The sequence below is a fragment of the Oncorhynchus mykiss genome, chromosome 2, assembly GCF_057628025.1.
Source record: "Oncorhynchus mykiss isolate SJ-2025 chromosome 2, ASM5762802v1, whole genome shotgun sequence".
Classification (NCBI taxonomy): Eukaryota; Metazoa; Chordata; class Actinopteri; order Salmoniformes; family Salmonidae; genus Oncorhynchus; species Oncorhynchus mykiss.
The window spans coordinates 81,401,063-81,422,523 of NC_143023.1; the positions used below are offsets into that span (position 1 = coordinate 81,401,063).

At 41.0% G+C, this 21,461-nt stretch overlaps 1 protein-coding gene across 2 annotated transcripts; it reads left to right on the forward strand.

The window, feature by feature from the left end:
• Window positions 1-2,987: 2,987 nt before the first annotated feature.
• rhcg1-b (Rhcg1-a) lies at window positions 2,988-19,814 on the forward strand. Of its 2 annotated transcripts, NM_001124577.1 has the most exon segments (11): window positions 3,000-3,293; window positions 12,117-12,309; window positions 14,928-15,078; window positions 16,357-16,504; window positions 16,597-16,763; window positions 16,921-17,058; window positions 17,259-17,395; window positions 17,649-17,773; window positions 17,984-18,057; window positions 18,471-18,538; window positions 19,242-19,814. In NM_001124577.1, coding segments are annotated over 11 exon segments (1,464 nt in total). In that variant the 5' UTR covers window positions 3,000-3,070; the 3' UTR covers window positions 19,282-19,814.
• Window positions 19,815-21,461: the final 1,647 nt, after the last annotated feature.

The following is a 21,461-nucleotide window of genomic DNA, read 5'->3' on the forward strand; positions in this document are numbered from 1 at the left end:
TATATATTAGCATAGTGACTCTCTCCCGATTTTTTTATATTTTTTAATTTCACCATTATTTAACCAGGTAGGCTAGTTGAGAACAAGTTCTCATTTACAACTGCGACCTGGCCAAGATAAAGCAAAGCAGTTCAACACATACAACAACACAGTTACACATGGAATAAACAAACATACAGTCAAAAAAGAGTGCCTCTTACTGGCCCTCCAACACCACTTCCAGCAGCATCTGGTCTCCCATCCAGGAACTGACCAGGACCAACCCTGCTTAGCTTCAGAAGCAAGCCAGCAGTGGTATGCAGGGTGGTATGCTGCTGGTGTAATGGATGTGAAACGGCTAGCTTAGTTAGCGGTGGCGCGCGCTAAATAGCGTTTCAATCGGTGACATCACTTGCTCTGAGACCTTGAAGTAGTAGTTCCCCTTGCTCTGCAAGGGCCGTGGCTTTTGTGGAGTGATGGGTAATGATGCTTCGTGGGTGACTGTTGTTGATGTGTGCAGAGGGTCCCTGGTTCGCGCCCGGGTATGGGCGAGGGGACGGTCTAAAGTTATACTGTTATACTGGCTGGTAGGCAGGGGCCTGGTTAGGCTGTACATTAGTCATGGAAGGACCTTATGGGGCTTTGTTAAGCAAGAACAACAGACTCACCCTACATACACACCCCTTAGTGATAGTAGTATAACTACTTAGTTATGGTTCAACATGTATCAAACACAGGAGATTAAAAACATGTTGAATCATTTTTGTATTTTTCTTGTCTTGTCCTACCGGTTTGACTGACAGAGAGGAGTTCAACTCAGGTTCTTACAGGATGTGACCTGCCTCCAGAACGGTTAACTACTGTAAGTAAATCCTATCTTGCATCTTTCTAATACCTCAGGGGGACCGAAAGCACATTATCTACACTTAATGCATTACAGAACCCCAAGTCCTGGGAGAGATATGCCTCATCTCCTATCACAAATAGAAGAGTATATCTTTCTATGCTTATGGTACATATGCTGAAATATACAGGTAACTTAAAAAATAAAGGAACCACCAACACAAAGTGTCTTAGATTCTACAAGTGTCTGGAACAATATTGGAGGGATGCGACACCATTTTTCTACAAGAAATTCCATCATATGGTGTTTTGTTGATGATGGTGGATAACGCTGTCTCAGGCACCGCTCCAGAATCTCCCATAACTGTTCAACTGTGTTGAGATCTGGTGACTGAGACGGCCATGGCATATGGTTTACATCATTTTCATGCTCATCAAACCATTCAAGTACCAGGACATTTTAGCCCAAAACCTGGTTGCCTCTGCCAGGAGACTGACACTTGGCCGCAAGAGGCTCTTCCAGCAAGACAATAACCCCAAGCACAAATCAAAATCCACAACAACAAAAAATTGGATCACAAAATCAGCATTTTGCAATGGACATCTCAGTCTCCGGATATCAACCCCATTGAAAACGTGGTTTGAATTGAAGAGAGCAGTCCATAAGCGCAGATGAAAGATAACAAGGATCTGGAAAGATTCCTTATGGAAGAATGGTTTTAAGATCCCTCCCAATGTGTTCTTCAATCTCATAAAAGATTTTAGAAAAGGCTCAGTGTCATTATCCTCTCAAGGGAGGGTGCTGGAGTATTTAAAACAGGTGTACCAATAATTTTGACCACAATTTATTTGTATTACTTGTTAAACAAAATATTTTTCTCTGAGCAAATGTATTAGTACAGTAGCGATCCTCGCTATATGAGCCACATTACAATTCCCACCAAGCTGGTTAACCCTATTTGCACGATGCCTTTCAAACAAGTGACCCGCGTATGCTTCCCTGCCCCGCTGTTTGCTACATTGGTGTCAGAAGTGGGATGGTGGGTGTAAGGCCACTGGACTGAGTAGTCGAGTCATGGGGACGTGCCTTCCCATTCGGAGGAGGCAGTGTATAGATCCTCGCTGTATGAGCCACATTACAATTCCCACCAAGTGGCTTATCCCTATTGGCGCGATGCGTAGGGTATATGCTACAGCATATTTTGCATACTATATAGCTCAGCATTTGTATTATATGTTTTATACAGTCTTTTTTGCTCATCTTTATCAAGGTTGCCAATCATTTTGCACCTGACTGTATATAATGTCAGACTCGAGTATTTGACAGGCTTTTATGTGTAGTGGAATCTTACAGCTTGCTCAAGTTTCTCCCCTTTCAGTTTCTTCCAACACTTCATCAGTTTGTAAGGCACAGGAGGTTAGTGACCCCTTAATTGGGAAGGACACGCTTGTGGTAATGGCTGGAGCGGAATAATTGGAATGGTATCAAATACATAAACACATTTTTTCTGCTATTGCAAACACTTAAAATAAATAGATTATGGTCAGGGAGTTCAGGATTATTTTATGTGTATGTAGGACATGTGTGTATGGTGTGCAGACCTTCAGAAGTGCAGGCTAGGCTCCTGCCTGACTGCCCCGGTGTCGTTGCCCCCACTTTGTTCTAATGACAGCAAACAAATTCTAATGACAGCAACAAAAATTACCTGGTCACCCAGGGGCAAGGGGGAATTGTGATGTGTGCAGTGGGCCCTATGTTATTTCATGTCATTCTATTTTAATCTATTCTACATAATATTCAATTGCTTTTCCTTATACGTGACAAACTGACAAAACTGTGTAGAATTACTGATGCAAAAGAACTGTGTAGTTGAGAGTCATGGATATATTATGGTCTATGGTGAGAGTAATGTCATAGCAACATGATTAAAATCTGTCCAATCTTTTCCTTACTGATTATGTAGGATAGGAGACTAGGACAGGACTCGTAGTATATATACATTTTATGCAGTCTATTGTGATGACTTGATAATAATCTACAAGATCGTGTGAGAAAAAGTTAATTCAATGCTACTTCGGGAGGGCAGGAGGTGACTCAGAAGATTCCAAGCGAAGCAGACACACCCCCGCCAACACCCTACGGGGCCAACTAGAACTTCTGTCATCGCTTACACTCTACCATATATAATATTTGCCGTCTTTCTCCATAAGGCACCAAAGGCAACTGAACCATTGTAACGATAACACAATGGGTTGTATACAAAGCTTCAGGCAATGCTGTGACCGGCCGAAAAATACCTATGTCCGAATTAGTCTTCCAGCAGTGTGTTTCGTATGGCAAATTGCCATGATCATCTTATTCGGCATTTTTATCCGTTATAACGAGGAATCCGACGCACATTGGATAGAGCATAAAACATTTAATAACATATCCAGTAACATTGAGAACGACTTCTATTTCAGATATCCAAGTAAGTGACCCAAAATGACCTGCTCTTTTGCCTTTCAATTTTGATTGATGTTTTCTTTTTATATTGGTTTATTATTTTGATTTTATTTCACCAACCAAACATTTATGAAATAAAATTTGGTTGTTTTATTTAGAAACGTAGGCTAGTAGGGTAGTCCTTTTCCACAAATGATCACTTTTTATTGTCATATTAAGAAAATTATTGAACACATAAGCTTATGAGAGCTGATGCTTCGCAATTCCATATGCTTATTTGTACTTGCATGGCAATGATCAGAACGTGAACATTATAGTTGAACATTGGATACAATTATTAAATTAAACTTTTGTTCCGCAATAACATGTCATGTAATAGTTGTGAAAAATATAGATTATAATAGGTCTATTACCCAAGAGGTAGGATTTTTGTATTTTCCAGGAATGTCATACTAACTTTCAATGATCTGTCACATATACACACAGGTGTACAATATATTTCCAGTGGGCTTTGTCCCTCTTCCTAAAGTTCGTTATCCCCCACACCCTCTCACAACAGGTGCATCTGCAGACTCCCTGATGCTCATATCATATGAAATTGCTAGAATTACAAGATTAATAATGAACATCAAGGCGGTGCGTGTGTGTTACATGTGTGTGTTGTCTGTGCATGGTTGTGTGTGTTGTTGAGCTTCAGTTCAATTCGTTGTATAGAATCTTATTTCACCTGTTATAGAATTATGAGGGTGTGGTTGAATTTAGCTCAGTACAGGTGTGGGTGTCAGTCCTACCGCAGGACCATCTCTTATAGGGTGTTGGATGTCAGGTGATAAATGATTTTGCTGTCACAGTCTGTTGTATAGAGACCAATCAAGCATGAGATCGAGGAGTAGGTCATTTGATCTCTGAAGTCAGTATGGGGACAATCTGAACTAGGCAGGGAGTTTTCTTCAAGGGCCATATTGTTTGTCTGGTACAAATAGATGCTGTATTTGTTAACCTGATATTATATAAGAGTGGGTAACATGTAGGATCTTAATTTGATCACCCTGTTGCAGGGGAACTTTCCTGCGATGCAGGACATTTAAAACTTGCAGTGTATTTAAGAAAAACAAGTTTTATTGTCACATACACCAGATAGGTGCAGTGAAATGGTTGTTGACAGAGTTAGCCTGGAGCAAATTAGGGTTAAATGCCTTGCTCAAGTACACATACATTTTTCACCTTGTCGTCTCGTGTATTTGAGCCAGCAACCTTTTGGTTACTGCGCTAACTGTTAGGCTACATTATTTCCCTGCTGTAGCAAACTACCTCAAATTAAGATCCTAAATCTGTGGTAGTATATTAGACTGTTGTGTACACTTTTTATTTGAGTAACTCATGTTTCACAGTGCGAATGCAACCTGTTGTCCTCTTGAATGCACCAGACAGTTATGGCTGCTCATCTTGAAAATGATACTGGCTTGTTAATGCTAGTATTTATACATACTGGTGTGTCCTGTGGATGTAGCCAAGAGTAATTTCTGTTGGCCATATGATTATTTTGGGGCGGCATGTATCCTAGTGGTTAGAGCGTTGGGCCAGTAACCGAAATGTTGCCAGATCGAATCCCTGAGCTGACAAAGTAAAATTCGTTCTGCCTCTGAACAAGTCAGTTAACCCACTGTTCCTAGGCCATCATTCTAAATAAGAATGTGTTCTTAACTGACTTGCCTAGTGAAATAAAGGTTAAATAAAAATAAATAAATTCACTTGGATGATAACTTTCAAAGGATGATGAATTTGGAAGTCAGTGACAGGGGGTGCGTGCTCAGTTCCCTCATGTACTCTCAGTTCCCTCCTGTACTCTCTGTTCACTCATGACTGCATGGCCAGGCACGACTCCAACACAATCATTAAATTTGCCGATGACACAACCGCGGTAGTCCTGATCACCGACAACGATGAGACAGCCTATAGGGAGGAGGTCAAAGACCTGGCAGTGTGGTGCCAGGACAACAACTTCTCCCTCAACGTGATCAAGACAAAGGAGATGATTGTGGACTACAGGAAAAAGAGGACAGAGCACGTTCCCATTCTCATCGATGGGGCTGCAGTGGAGCAGGTTGAGAGCTTCAAGTTCTTTGGTGTCCACATCACCAACAAACTATCATGGTCCAAACACCAAGACAGTCGTGAAGAGGGCACGACAAAACCTATTCCCCCTCAGGAGACTGAAAAGATTTGGCATGGGTCCTCAGAACCTCAAAAGATTCTACAGCTGCACCATCGAGAGCATGGTTGCATCACTGCCTGGTATGGCAACTGCTCGGCCTCCGACACTACAGAGGGTAGTGTGAACGGCCCAGTACATTACTGGGGCCAAGCTTTCTGCTATCCAGGACCTAAATACCAGGCGCTGTCAGAGGAAGGCCCTAAAAATTGTCAAAGACTCCAGTCACCCTAGTCATAGACTGTTCTCTCTGCTCTATTTGCACTGCCCCCCACCCCCTCTTTATACCACTGCTACTCTCTGTTGTCATCTATGCATCGTCACTTTAATAACTCTACCTACATGTACATACTTCCTCAAATAACCGGTGACCCCGCGCATTGTACCCCCTGAATAGTCTCCCTATTGTTATTTCACTGCTGCTCTTTAATTGCTTGTTACTTTTATCTCTTGTTCCTATATGTATTTTTTGAAACTGCATGTTGGTTAGGGGCTCGTAAGTAAGCATTTCACTGTAAGGTGAAAACACCTACACCTGTTGTATTCGGAGCATGTGACTAATATAATTAGATTTGATTTGAATCTGTTTTCTTGTAAAAAATGTCAAATTAAGTATTTGCGTCTACCAAGTTCACAATAATGTTTTGCATCCCTTTTTACCTGTACATTATTTATACAAACTGTATATGTTTATGTATGGCCTCCATACATCACCTTCTATGTTTTAGTCTGTATATTGTGTCTATGCCCTTGAGAATGCTCATGTTTTCCTTTTGAACGTTGTGGAACTGCAATGTGAGTATCCCAAGAAGCTTAATCTTGAGTTTCGGTATGGTACGTTCTAGATGAGCCCTCGATGATTTTGCATGGGGGATGTACACATTGTAAATATGGGGCTTCCAGCATGGACAGAAACCAAAACTTCTATGTAAACAGCTTTCTACTCGTACTATGGGTATCTATGAGGTTATTTGTGTATACTGTATCTACACAGTTAGTAACACAGAGATGTCCTTGAACCATGTTTGCATCATTTTCACTCTTGACATTTCCATTATCCCCCATGTCACCCTCACACGCCATGTTGTGAAACAGGGTTTTTTGAAAGACGGGACAATCACAATTATTTTTCTTAATAATAACAGCATTAAAGAGATATAGAGTACCAGTCAAAAGTTTGGACACATCAACTCATTCAAGGGTTTTCTTTATTTTACTATTTTCTACATTGTAGAAAAGTAGTTTAAACATCAAAACTATGAATTAACACATGTAGTAACCAAAAAAAGTGTTAAACAAAGCTAAATATATTTTATGTTTTTATGTTTGAGTAGCCACCCTCACCTGGAATGCCTTTCAATTAACAGGAGTGCTTCGTTAAAAGATCATTTGTGGAATTTCTTTCCTCTCTTAATGCGTTTGAGCCAATCAGTTGTGTTGTGACAAGGTAGGGGGGGGGGGGGTACAGAAGAAAGCCTTTTTTGGTAAAAGACCAAGTCCATATTATGGCAAGAATAGCTCAAATGAGCAAAGAGAAACGACAGTCCATCATTACTTTAAGACATGAAGGTCAGTCAATGCTGAAAATGTCAAGAACTTTAAGTGCAGTCGCAAAAAAACATCAAGCACTTTGATGAAACTGGCTCTCATGAGGACCGACAGGAAAGGAAGACCCAGAGTTACCTCTGATGTAGAGAATGAGTACATTAGAGTTAACTCCACCTCAGATTGCAGCCCAAATAAATGCTTCACAGATTTCAACTTCTAGGAGATTTGTATTTCATATTTGAATAATCTAATGTTAGAATGAAACAATCAAGGCCTTTAAAACACTTGTTCGAACAATAAATGTAAAAATGAAATTCCTCTGATGGAGTTGACATAAATCCAGTTACAGTAGGAGTATTTTATGAAAAAATTTTTAATGTCTTGTTTTACTTTGGCATGTTTTTCAAGATTCAGAACGTAAAACAAGATTTATTAAGGAAATATGATCCTTTATGTCCAGTACAGCAAATACTTCAATAGTGTAAGCATATATTGCATGACAATGGTCAACATATATTTTTCTGAATATTACCAAAAAAAATTGATGTTAAGGGGGTTAGCAATCTGTGACAAAGCTGACAAGCCACTGACGGAGTTGACAATAGATACAGTTGAAGTTGGAAGATCACATACACCTTATCCTTAAACTCAGTGTTTCACAATTCCTGACATTTAATCCTAGTAAAAATTCCCTGTGAGTAGTTAGTAGAGAAAATGATTTATTTCAGCTTTTATTTTTATCACATTCCCATTGGCTCAGCTTTTCTCACATTCCCAGTGGGTCAGAAGTTTACACACACTCAATTAGGATTTGGTAGCATTCTTTAAATTGTTTAACTTGGGTCAAACGTTTCAGGTGGCCTTCCACAAGCTTCACACAATAAGTTGGGTGAATTTTAGCCCATTAATCCTGACAGAGCTGGTGTAACTGAGGTCAGGGCGTTGTGATGACCACTCCAATACCTTGACTTTGCCATTTTGCCCCAACTTTGGAAGTATGCTTGGGGCCATTGTCCATTTGGAAGACCCATCTGCGACCAAGATTTTACTTCCTGACTGATGTCTTGAGATGTTGCTTCAATATATCCACATAATTTTCCTTACCCATTTATTTTGTGAAGTGCACCAGTCCCTCCTGCAGCAAAGCACCCCCACAACATGATGCTGCCACCCCCTGTTACGCTCTTCGATGGAAGGATCGGACCAAGGTGCAGCGTGATAGGCGTACAGTTTAATTTATTAAATGAACACTGAAAAAACAACAAAATACAAAACGAACTGTAACGTCTAGTAGGGCTAAACAGCACAGTACCAAAAACAAGATCCCACAAACTACAGGTGGAAAAAGGCTGCCTAACTATGATCCCCAATCAGAGACAACGATAGACAGCTGCCTCTGATTGGGAACCACACCCGGCCAACTTCGAAATAGAAAACATAGATTTCCCACCTTAGTCACACCCTGACCTAACCAAATAGAGAATTAAAAGGATCTCTAAGGTCAGGGCGTGACACCCCCGTGCTTCACGGTTCGGATGGTGTTCTTCGGCTTGAAAGCCTCCCCCTTTTCCATCCAAACATAACGATGGTCATTATGGCCAAACAGTTCTATTTTTGTTTCATCAGACCAGAGGACATTTCTCCAAAAATTACAATCTTTGTCCCCATGTGCAGTTGTAAACCATAGTCTGGCTTTTTTATGGCGGATTTGGAGCAGTGCCTTCTTCCTTGCTGAGCAGCCTTTCAGGTTATGTCGATATAGAACTTGTTTCACTGTGGATATAGATACTTTTGTACCTGTTTCCTCCAGCATCTTCACAAGGTCCTTTGCTGTTGTTCTGGGATTGATTTGCACTTTTCGCAACACATACGCAGCAAATAATCTATAGTATGACAGCTGCGTGGTCCCATGGTTTTTATACTTGCTTACTATTGTTTGTACAGATGAACATGGTACCTTCAGGCATTTGGAAATTGCTTCCAAGGAAAATCAGACTTGTGGGGGTCCACAAGTTCTTGACTGATATTTTTTTGATTTTCCCATGATGTCAAGCAAAGAGGCACTAAGTTTGAAGATAGGCCTTGAAAAACATCCACAGGTACACCTCCAATTGACTCAAATTATGTCAATTAGCCTATCAGAAACTTCTAAAGACATGACATAATTTTCTGGAATTTTCCAAGCTGTTTAAAAGGCACAGTCAACTTAGTGTATGTTAAAACTTCAGACCAACTGGAATTGTGATACAGTGAATTAATTGTGATACAGTGAAATAATTTATTTGTAAACAATTGTTGGAAAAATTACTTGTGTCATGCACAAAGTAGATGTCCTAACCCACTTGCCAAAACTATAGTTTGTTAACAAGACATTTGTGGATTGGTTGAGAAACTAGTTTTAATGACTCCAACCTAAGTGTATCTAAACTTCCAACTTCAACTGTACTCAAAACAGAGATATTCTTGTCTCTAAAAATAAAAGTTAATTACAAATATTTGTAAAACATGGACATTTGTTTATTTAACTTTCCCCAAGAAAAAATAACTATTCTACTGGATCTTTCAGCACTCTGACCGAGTGTATTGTTCTATAAAGTTGACAAATTGCATATTTTTCTTCTTTATTCAAGTGGTATACTACATAGCAATTTTGTTATTCCTCAGTGACTGTAACTGTATGACTGTAAAACCTAATTAAAATGAATATGTGTCACTTTCTGAATTTCGGTCAGGGCGTGAGTTGGGGTGGGCAGTCTATGTTTGTTTTTCTATGTTTGGTTTCTGTTTCGGCCTAGTATGGTTCTCAATCAGAGGCAGGTGTCGTTAGTTTTCTCTGATTGAGAATCATACTTAGGTAGCCTGGGTTTCACTGTTGGTTTGTGGGTGTTTGTTTCCGTGTGTGTGTTTGTCGCCACATGGTACTGTTTCGTTTTTTTTTGTAGATTTCACATTATCGTTTTTTGTTTGAGTGTTCATTTGTCTTTATTTAAAACATTATGGACACCTACCACGCTGCATCTTGGTCCGATCCTTACTCCTCTTCAGACGAAGAGGAGATCTGCCGTTACAACATGTTTGAACCAAAAATCTTATTCTATCTTACTATATAAGGGAGATGGAGTTGACAGGTTACAGTTGTGACCATGGTGATTGCAATAATGTTTGTTTAAATCGCTCAGAAGTAGAGAACTTTTCCGACCATGAGTGGTCTTGTTGCACTATATTTAATCAGCAGGTGAAGAAGGGGAAATCATATGAGAGTGTAAATTTACTCATCAGACATTTTACTACATAGTTTCCACAGAGGGTGGATAGCCTAGATATAAAATCAGCATAAAAATAAACGTCCTCTCCCTGTCAACTGCGTTTATTTTCAGAAAACATAACATGTGTAAATAGTTGTATGAACATAGCAAGATTCAACAACTGAGACACAAACTGAACAAGTTCCACAGAAATGGAATAATGTGTCCCTGAACAAAGGAGGGTTCAAAATCAAAAGTAACAGTCAGTATCTGGTGAAGCCACCAGCTGCATTAAGTATTGCAGGGCATCTCCTCATGGACTGCACCAGATTTGCCAGTTCTTGCTGTGAGATGTTACCCCACTCTTCCACCAAGGCACCTGCAAGTTCCCAGATTTTTCTGGGGGGAATGGCCCTAGCCCTCATCCTCGATTCAACAGGTCCCAGAAGTGCTCATTGGGATTGAGATCCGGGCTCTTCGCTGGCCATGGCAGAACACTGACATTCCTGTCTTGCAGGAAATCACACACATAACGAGCAGTATGGCTGGTGGCATTGTCATGCTGGAGGGTCATGTCTGCAGGAAGGGTACCAAATGAGGGAGGAGGATGTCTTCCCTGTAACGCACAGCGTTGAGATTTCCTGCAATGACAACAAGCTCTGTCCGATGATGCTGTGACACTCCGCCCCAGACCATGACGGACCCTCCACCTCAGATCAATCCCGCACCAGAGTACAGGCCTCGGTGTAACGCTCATTCCTTCAACGATAAACGCGATATACGACCATCACCCCTGGAGAGACAAAACCGCGACTCATCAGTGAAGAGGACTTTTTGCCAGTCCTGTCTGACCATCAACAGTGGGTTTGTGCCCATAGGCAACATTGTTGCCGGTGATGTCTGGTGAGGACCTGCCTTACAACAGGCCTACAAGCCCTCAGTCCAGCCTCTCTCAGCCTATTGCCGACAGTCTAAGCACTGATTGAGTGATTGTGCATTCCTGGTGTAACTCAGGCAGTTGTTGTTGCCATCCTGTACCTGTCCCACAGGTGTGATGTTCAGATGTACCGATCCTGTGCAGGTGTTGTTACACATGGTCTGCCACTGCAAGGACAATCAGCTGTCCATTCTGTAGCACTGTCTTAGGCATCTCACAGTACTGACATTGCAATGTATTGCCCTGGCCACATCTGCAGCCCTAATACCACATTCACACAGATGAGCAGGGACCCAAGGCATCTTTCTTTTGGTGTTTTTCAGAGTCAGTGGGAAGGCCTCTTTAGTGTCCTAAGCTTTCATAACTGTGACCTTAATTTTTTTTTACTAGGCATGTCAGTTTATAACAAATTCTTATTTTCAATGACATCCTAGGAACAGTGGGTTAACTGCATTGTTCAGGGTCAGAACATTCAGCTCAGGGATTCAATCTTGCAACCTTTCGGTTACAAGTCCAACACTCTAACCACTAGGCTACCTGCCACCCTTACTGCCTATTGTCTGTAAGCTGTTAGTGTCTTAATGACCTTTCCACAGGTGCATGTTCAATAATTGTTTATGGTTCATTGAACAAGCATGGGAAACAGTGTTTAAATCCTTTACAATGAAGATCTGTGAAGTTATTTGGATTTTTACGAAATATCTTTGAAAGACAGGGTCCGGAAAAAGGGACGTTTAATTTCTTGCTGAGTTTAGTTTCCATGTCTAATTCATTCTCTTTGTAGAACAAGGATTAATATGTAACTGATTACAATTGACCCTCTCATTTCCCTAAGTGTTGATCTGCACCTTATACCCTTCCCTACCTCTCCCCCACCTACCACGCCTCGCCCTCTTTTTCCCCCAGGTTTCCAAGATGTCCATGTGATGATCTTTGTGGGCTTCGGTTTCCTCATGACCTTCCTGAAGCGCTACAGCTTCGGTGCCGTTGGCTTCAACTTCCTCATCGCCGGCTTCGGCCTTCAGTGGGCACTTCTGATGCAGGGATGGTTCCACTCTCTGGACCCAATGGACGGCAAGATCAAGATCGGCGTGGAGAGGTTAGAGTCCCTCGGTTTTGGTCTAACAGCGTTAAACTTGTTTCTTTGAATCTACTGTCCTTTGTGACTAATGAGATCAGTGAATGCTGGTGTCATATTTGATAGGTGAAAGTGATGTCACCACAGTGGTCACCTGGAAAGACGAAAGTGAATATTGTATGGATTTATATAAAAAAAAACACTTTACATTGTAATGTAAGTAACATAAACAAATCTCAACCCATCCAACAATGTATAGAGCCCTTCTGGCTGACCGTTCACTGACTATAATTGGACAGATACTTTACATATTATGTTTAACCTTATGCATGAGTCCTATGTGAATGAGTCAGTCGTGCAAAACATATGCCTACATCATTGAAATCAATCTATAGAATAACATGTGTGGATGGAAACGAATCCTGTATGCGTGCATGGTGGGAGTGCCAGAGAGAACCTATCGTGATGCCAGAGAAGTGGAGGAACCGGTCTGCATTTGAAAATCCCTTATGTATCACCTTTTACTGTTGATCCTCCTGGCTTGTGAGATATACTGTCTGTGGACACAATAATGTGAGGGCAAACAAAAACACAGTACTACATGTAATCACGCATTTATGATACTGTTGAAGTATTGTATTAACAGATAACACTATGTGTGGGTGCTTGTCTGTGTGACGTGTGTGTGTGTAAGCAAACGTGTGTGTGTGTGTGTGTGTGTGTAGGGGGGTTATGTGAGATCATAGAAATACTGTGCTTAGAGGGGGTGCAGCTCTGTGTGTGGTTTAATTTGTAACAAACTACTGAAGGATACAAATTGAACAAGTCAGTATACTGTATCATAAAGTTGGACTGGCAATTTAATAACAAGGTTCTTAAATGATTATTCAACTATTGGCCTTTGAGGATGAAGTCATTGTCATTATTTTCTGTGGCCATTTTAAAGGGACAATGATATGGTCATGCTACACTTTTAAAACATAGACTCACCAATATCCCGTTATTATTTGGGATACTTTAGTATTCTGTTTTTGAGTTGATGCATATAAACATAATATCCCGTTTACAATAACCATGAAAAGCTTGTATCCCGGTTATGAGAAACACGGATATGATGCCTGGGATATGCTGATCTTAGATGGGATACTGTGGCATGTCAACACTTATTTCCCTTTACTGTTGTTTTCTGTGGTCTGTGCAGGCTCAGTTTAGCATGTCATGGTTGTTGTGTTATGATGTTTTCATCTGATTGTCAAACCAATTAACATAAAAAAGCATGCTATACCTGCACAGTTCCATCCACCATAATATTTCCAAAATAATGTATTTTGCTGATTCTCCTTACTGGACCATATAGCCTACCGGTTAAGGCTACTTTCACCACAAATGTATATATGTTTCTGCTTATAATATCCGACATTTGGTAGGCCATATTATAATTTCTGACATTTGGTAGGCCATATTATAATTTCTGACATTTGGTAGGCCATATTATAATTTCTGACATTTGGTAGGCCATATTATAATTTCTGACATTTGGTAGGCCATATTATAATTTCTGACATTTGGTAGGCCATATTATAATTTCTGACATTTGGTAGGCCATATTATAATTTCTGACATTTGGTAGGCCATATTATAATTTCTGACATTTGGTAGGCCATATTATAATTTCTGACATTTGGTAGGCCATATTATAATTTCTGATATTTGGTAGGCCATATTATAATTTCTGACATTTGGTAGGCCATATTATAATTTCTGACATTTGGTAGGCCATATTATAATTTCTGACATTTGGTAGGCCATATTATAATTTCTGACATTTGGTAGGCCATATTATAATTTCTGACATTTGGTAGGCCATATTATAATTTCTGACATTTGGTAGGCCATTTGTTTGTCAACTATAGTTAGATACATGCAGCTTCTCTTCTGTCATAACTTGTTGCCTCAGAAGACTAAATAAAATGTTCACGAGAATAATTTCATACATCGACAGAATTAATGCATTATTAATCAAGTTAATTAACACTGCTAAAGTTGAATGTTTCGTTTAGGGGCCGGTGAGAAAGATTGGAAAGATTGTTCCATTGCAGAATGTCCAAATGTCATCAGTTTGACCGGTTTAAAGGAAATGAAAAGATGAGAAAATGATAAACACGTTTCTGATAAGACTGTGTGCATATTTTATGTGGTTGAAATACTGTCTGACATCATATCTCTCCACTCCTGTTCCCAAGACAAAATGTAATATTTGTTGTATAATTTCACTGCAAGAAATGCATAGTTCTGCAGGAGTTAATATTACATTATTTTACATGTGAGAGGTTATAGGCCCACCCACTGTCAGTGTCCACATTTCAGTTACTATTCCATTTAACCCATATGAACTTCAATTAGGAATATTCTGTTTATTTCTGGAGACAGGGACACTCGTGAGCAGGATATCAAAGGTGCATGTAAACAGTTTATCCCAAATAAGCCGTTCAGGGGGATATGAGCTACTATCCGGAACACTGTGCACTTGTAAATGTAGTCAGTGACCAAATGACAAAATACAGCACAAACATATCTGCTACCAGGCTGACACTGACCCAGTATACATTCTAATCTTACCCTGCTTCTGTCCTTCTCAGCATGATCAATGCAGACTTCTGTGTAGCCAGCTGCCTGATAGCGTACGGGGCGGTGCTAGGCAAGGTGAGCCCAGTCCAGTTGATGGTGATGACGCTTTTTGGAGTCACTCTGTATGCTGTGGAGGAGTATATCATCCTCAGCCTCATACATGTAAGTCTTTACTAAATAATAAAGGCTTTAACATTAAGTCCTGCATAAAACCTGCATACATGGTTCTCAAGAATGGCACACAGTGATGCTGTGTCATGGTACGTGCTTGTTTGATTGATTGAATGCATTTACCTTTACAATAAAGCTTAATGGAATAGATGCAGATATCTATACTGAACAAAATTATAAACGCAACATGCAACAATTTCAAAGATTTTACTGAATTACAGTTCATATAAGGAAATCAGTTAAATTAAATATATTATTTAGGCCCTAATCTATGGATTTCACATGACTGTGGATACAGATATACATTTGTTGGTGATAACTTTTTTATTAAAGTAAGGGAGTCGATCAGAAAACCAGTCAGTATCTGGTGTGACTACCATTTGCATCATGCAGCGTGATGTATCTCCTTTGCATAGAGTTCATCAGGCTATTGATTATGGCCTGTGGAATGTTGTCCCACTCCTCTTTTAATGGCTGTGTGAAGTTGCTGGATATTGGCGGGAACTTGAACACACTGTCATACACGTCGATCCAGAGCATCCCAAACATGCTCAATGGGTGACATGTCTGGTGAGTATGCAGGCCATGGAAGAACTGGGACCTTTAAAGCTTCCAGGAATTGTTTACAGATATGTGCATTATCATGAGGTGATGGTGGCGGATGAATGGCATGACAATGGGCCTCAGGATCTCGTCACGGTGTCTCTGTGCATTCAAATTGCCATCGATAAAATGCAATTGTGTTCGTTGTCCATAGCTTATGCCTGCCCATACCATAACTCCACCGTCACCATGGGGAACTCTGTTCACAACCCTGACATCAGAAAACCGCTTGCCAACACGGTGCCATACACGTGGTCTGCGGTTGTGAGTTCGGTTGGATGTACTGTAAAATTCTCTAAAACAATGCTGGAGGCTGCTTATGGTAGGGAAATTAATATTAAATTGTATTCAATATTCTGGCAACAGCACAGGTGGACATTCCTGCAGTCATGCTGACTAAAGGAATGCTACACCTGTATAATAATCATGCTGTTGAATCAACTTTTAGAAATGCCACACCTGTAAAGTAGATGGATTATCTTGGCAAAGGACAAATGCTCACTAACAGGGATGGAAACAAATTGGTGGTAAAAATTTGAGAGAAATAAGCTTTTTGTGCACATAAAATTTTTCTAGGACCAACACTTTATATGTTGCATTTATATTTTTGTTCAGAGTACATACTAATAAGGTGGCTGGTTTACTGGATGTCATTCTACATTATAGGCCAGGGATGCTGGTGGCTCCATGGTGATCCACACATTTGGGGCTTATTATGGTCTGTCCATCTCGTGGATGCTGTACCGGCCCAACCTGGACCAGAGCAAGCATCGGATTGGCTCCGTCTATCATTCAGACGTCTTTGCCATGATCGGTGAGGCTGAGCCATAATGGTTGACACTTTTCACATTTGCCATACTCATATTGGTGAAACTGTATCAACATTGATCCAATCCTGCCCCATAGGAACCCTGTTCCTGTGGATGTTCTGGCCTAGTTTTAACTCGGCCATCTCGGACCACGGGGATGGGCAGCATAGAGCAGCCATCAACACCTACCTGTCCCTGGCCGCCACTGTCCTCACCTCCATAGCCATCTCCAGTCTCTCCCAGAAGACCGGCAAGCTGGACATGGTAATGTAATGGACCCACATGGTGTGCATTACATACATTAGCCCGGTCCCAGATCTGTTTGTGCTGTCCTGCCAACTCCTATGATCATACTGTACCTACTAACTTTTATCATGTACTGCATCTCCACTCAAGCTATTGGCCAACTCCTTTGTTCCAGGTTCACATCCAGAACGCCACACTGGCCGGGGGAGTTGCCGTGGGAACGGCAGCGGAATTCATGCTAATGCCTTATGGGTCTCTGATTGTAGGATTCTGCTGTGGCATCATCTCCACCCTGGGCTACATTTATATCACGGTAACGTAGAATATGGAGTCACATCAGTTTCATTCATGAGTTTTCTGTCTGCAACCTTTCACTAAATGTGCTTACTGAATGCAGTGAAGGAGTATAGTGGCTATTCGCTAGTATAATTGGGACTAGTTAGTGGCTTATGACTAGGCTACTCCTATTTGATTAGTGGTCATGTAGCTAGCTATGTGTCTTTGTCCCCTCAGCCATTCATGGAGAAACATCTGAAGATCCATGACACGTGTGGCATCCACAACCTCCATGCCATGCCTGGGGTCATAGGGGGCATTGTGGGCGCCATCACTGCTGCAGCCGCCAGTAAAGGTGTCTATGGCAAGGAGGGGTGAGTTCACAGGTTACAACTGTATACCCAAAGAATGGCCTGTTATTATTTCAGTCTGCACCAGTTTTAGGCCTAATTGGCAGCTTGAAGGTGGTGAACTGTAATTATTATGCACATGCAGTGGTGGCACAGAAGATGGGCAACAAGAATACTGCGGCAATGAAAAGAATGTCTGCTCAGTTGTTGCCGCTTCTAAATGTGATATTTTCCTTAGACTTACTGATATAGAGTAACAATATTGTTTTTTAAATAGGTTGACAAACACGTTTGACTTTGATGGGAAATGGAAAGATATGTTGCCGACCCAGCAGGGAGGACACCAGGCAGCAGGGCTCTGTGTTGCCCTCTGCTTTGGAATCGGAGGAGGAATCATTGTTGGTGAGAGTGGTGTCCCGATTAGGTTGTGTGTGTGTGTGTGTGTGTGTGTGTGTGTGTGTGTGTGTGTGTGTGTGTGTGTGTGTGTGTGTGTGTGTGTGTGTGTTTTCATGAGAACTGTGGTATTGTAGTATTGTTTGGCTGGGGTTGAATCATTTCTACATGTACTCAGTCGTGTACTTAATGTTGGTGAGATGTTGTGTTTGTCCCCAGGCTGTATCCTGAGGTTACCAATCTGGGGGGATGCTCCTGATAACAGCTGCTTTGATGATGACATCTACTGGGAGGTGAGATACTGAACTAAACCATTAGTCTAAATAACACGAAGACCGTGAAGCCATGTTGGAGCTATTTTTCTGAAGGTGATTTCTTAGTTTTTCAGTAATATTGTACCCCTTTTATTTTAACTGATTTATGTCATTGTTAAAGGGAAGTGTATGTTTCTGTCACCCCTGTCACCTAAAAAACAGTGTTTCCCTCATACTGTCACGTCCTACATGGAATGGCCAGTACCAGTATTTAGCTATTAGCTTGTCTCCAGTCCAATAAGGGTTGTTTATTGTTATGTCTAAATGGTCTTTGGTTTGAAGAGGCTGAGGAAGGAAATGGTAGTGGAAACTATGTTTACCTCTTCTTTTACATGATATTGGAAGTTCTAATAAAAAAATGTTTCTATGATGATGATGATTTCTGCCCCCAGTTACCTGAGGATGAAGAGAACAATCCACCTACCGTGGAGTACAATAACCACATGCGGAACAAGGCAGTGTAAGTAGCAGATTTGTGCAACAGTGTGATTATGAAGTTTCAAAATATATTTTTTAAGGTTTATGTTTCTTACACCTCATGGTACAGCATGAGAACTGCTTTGGTTCTCATAAGATGTGTTATGTCAAGTATCATCAAGATGGCAGCAGTGTATGCCCTCCGCTAGTTCAAACAATCCATGTTTGGGCCCACACAATACTGTGAGTATCGCCTCAAATGTGTGGAGACAGCATGGCACCATCGCCTTCTTTGAAATGCTGTGGGTGTGTCCAGTGGCCTACCCAGATAGGGGTGCTCCATAGCTCTGCATGGGTGCTTTCTGAAAGTGACCTCTGAAAGTGACCTTGAAGTTACACAGTAACTCTTGTGCTTGGTCTGAAAATGACAATGATCCTGCTTTTAGAATAAGGGATTTTTTTTCTATTTAGGAGGTATTTGTCTATTTGATGTAAAACAATATAGAAAAGAACAGGAAACAACTTTTTATTCCATTTAAGTGAAGCAATTTGAAAATAGAAAGAGTGTACTGGTCATAATTTATGAATTAGCTGGCTGGCTGAGGCCTTGACATGATACCGCGTTGGAGAAGCTGTGCAGCCTATATATTTACTTTAATTTGATGGTTGATGTTTAAATATGTGTTTAGGGGCTGTATCAGTTTCACACAAAGGTTGTAACCTTAATGTAACCTTGTCATTTACAGAACAGAATCGAATATATCTTTGGAACGGAGACAGAACTGACGCTAGAGCCTGATGTCATCTCCCCCCTGCACTTTCAACTAATGGTCCTATCCTACACTGACTCCTGCTGGACAGAAACCAGTCATCTCCTCTTCACCACTCTTTATACTGTTCTGTTCATGGAATGTATAGAAACACTGATACTTGTTATCTTTAATGAAATCACATTGGAAAATAATAAAATAGACAGATAAAATTGATGGTGGCATGTTTTATCACCAGTCAGGCATATGTCGAATCACAAGCAGACTCTTAATCATTCATATTAACTGTAAAATAGGCTACTGTATGTGACTGTACACAATGTCTTTATACAGCCCACACCTCCGGTGATGCTGGTGCTCCAATAATTATTGCAGTTTTTTTAGGTCCCTTTGCTGGGGTGTTTCATAGGGGGGCCAAGGGGGGACCAAGAACCGTTCATGGGTGGCAATGGGAAATCAGCAAATTGGCTTCAACTATGATGTATTGAATAGCTGTTTCAACTGGTCATTTTCGTCTGCCCTAATCTATTTAAATAAAACAATAATTCACAAAAAAACTTTACTTGTCTTCTAGCACTGACTTTAGTGATAATTACTTTATAATTGTAGATTTTTTTAAAACCTAAACCTTCCAACTCTGCACTTCATTCAACTGACAGCTGGGATCCACTATCCACAATGGGTGTGATGAAACAACGGAAGCCCCATTCATTTTCAACGGAGGGAAAAAAAAGTGGGCAGATGGACCGCTGGGTAATGCGAGCATGCATGGGCAAGGGAGCGTGAACAGAGTTGGATTTAAGTTGGGTAAAGTTTAACTTTATGCAAATACTTTGCGATATCGAGGCGTGATTGACCAATCAAAGCTCAGTATAGTTTCCAGCCACTACTGGATTGGCTGTTGATTCTAGCACTACCTAGCATGTTTGCTAGCACACAAATGAGGGCGAAGCCAGCGTGGCTATTTCAATTATCATTGTATTGTGGATCACGACCATGAGAGAGAAGTTGCACTGTTCACTGCAGCTGTTCGATCCTCTCTCCATAGTCCTAAAGCCAGCCAGCCAGCCAAGCAAACAGCCTTCAAGCCCGCTCTAAGGCGTCCACATGGTTCTAAGCCCGCCCGCGAATGGTCTAACAGTGTTACACTATAGTAAACAAAAATATAAATGCAACATGCAACAATTTCAAATATTTTACTGATTTCCAGTTCATATAAGGAAATCAGTCAATTTAAACACATTCATCAGGCCCGAATATATGAATTTCACATGACTGGGAATACAGATATGCAGCACAGATACCTTAGAAAAAAGGTTGGGGCGTGGATCAGAAAACCAGTCAGTATCTGTTGTGACCACCATTTGCCTCATGCAGTGCAATGCATTTCCTTTGCATAGAGTTGATCAGGCTGTTGATTGTGGCCTGTGGAGTCTTGTCCCACTCCTCTTCAATGGCTGTGTGAAGTTGCTGGATATTGCCAGGAATTGGAACACGCTGTCGTACACGCCGATGCAATTGTGTTAGTTGTCCGTAGCTTATGTCTGCCCATACCATAACCCCACCAGCCCCATGGGGCACTCTGTTCACAACGTTGACATCAGCAAACTGCTTGCCCACACGACTCCATACAAGTGCTCTGTGGTTTTGAAGCCAGTTGGACGTACTGCCAGTTGAAGCCAGTTGGACGTAATTCTCTAAAACTATGACTTATGGTAGAGAAATTAACATTCAATGGTCTGGCAACAGCTCTGGTGGATATTCCTGCAGTCAGCATGCCAATTGCACGCTTCCTCAAATCTGTGGCAATGTGTTGTTTGACAAAACTGCACATTTTAGAGTGGCTGTTTTTTGTCCCCACCAAAAGGTGCACCTGTGTAATGATCATGCTGTTTAATCAGCTTCTTGATATGGCACACCTGTTAGGTGGATGGATTATCTTGGCAGAGGAGAAATGCTCACTAACAGGGATGTAAACAAATTTGTGCACTACATCTGAGAGAAATAAGCTTTTTGTGCTTATGGAACATACACATGCTTATTGCTCACATGGGGCAATCCAAACAAAAGACAACTAACTACAAGCACGTTTATCCTACCAACGGGAAATTAAAAACTGTAATATCTTATGTTTCACCGAGTCGTGGCTGAACGACGACATGAATAACATACAGCTGGCAGGTTATTCACTATATT

Bases quoted from the DNA above. Each gene is read 5' to 3' on its own strand.
- rhcg1-b (XM_090185447.1), top strand. From the start codon at position 3,071: ATGGGTTGTATACAAAGCTTCAGGCAATGCTGTGACCGGCCGAAAAAT. The intron at 16,764-16,920 runs GTAATGTAATGG...CCTTTGTTCCAG, and splicing joins AGACCGGCAAGCTGGACATG to GTTCACATCCAGAACGCCAC. The intron at 17,774-17,983 runs GTGAGAGTGGTG...GTTTGTCCCCAG, and splicing joins CGGAGGAGGAATCATTGTTG to GCTGTATCCTGAGGTTACCA.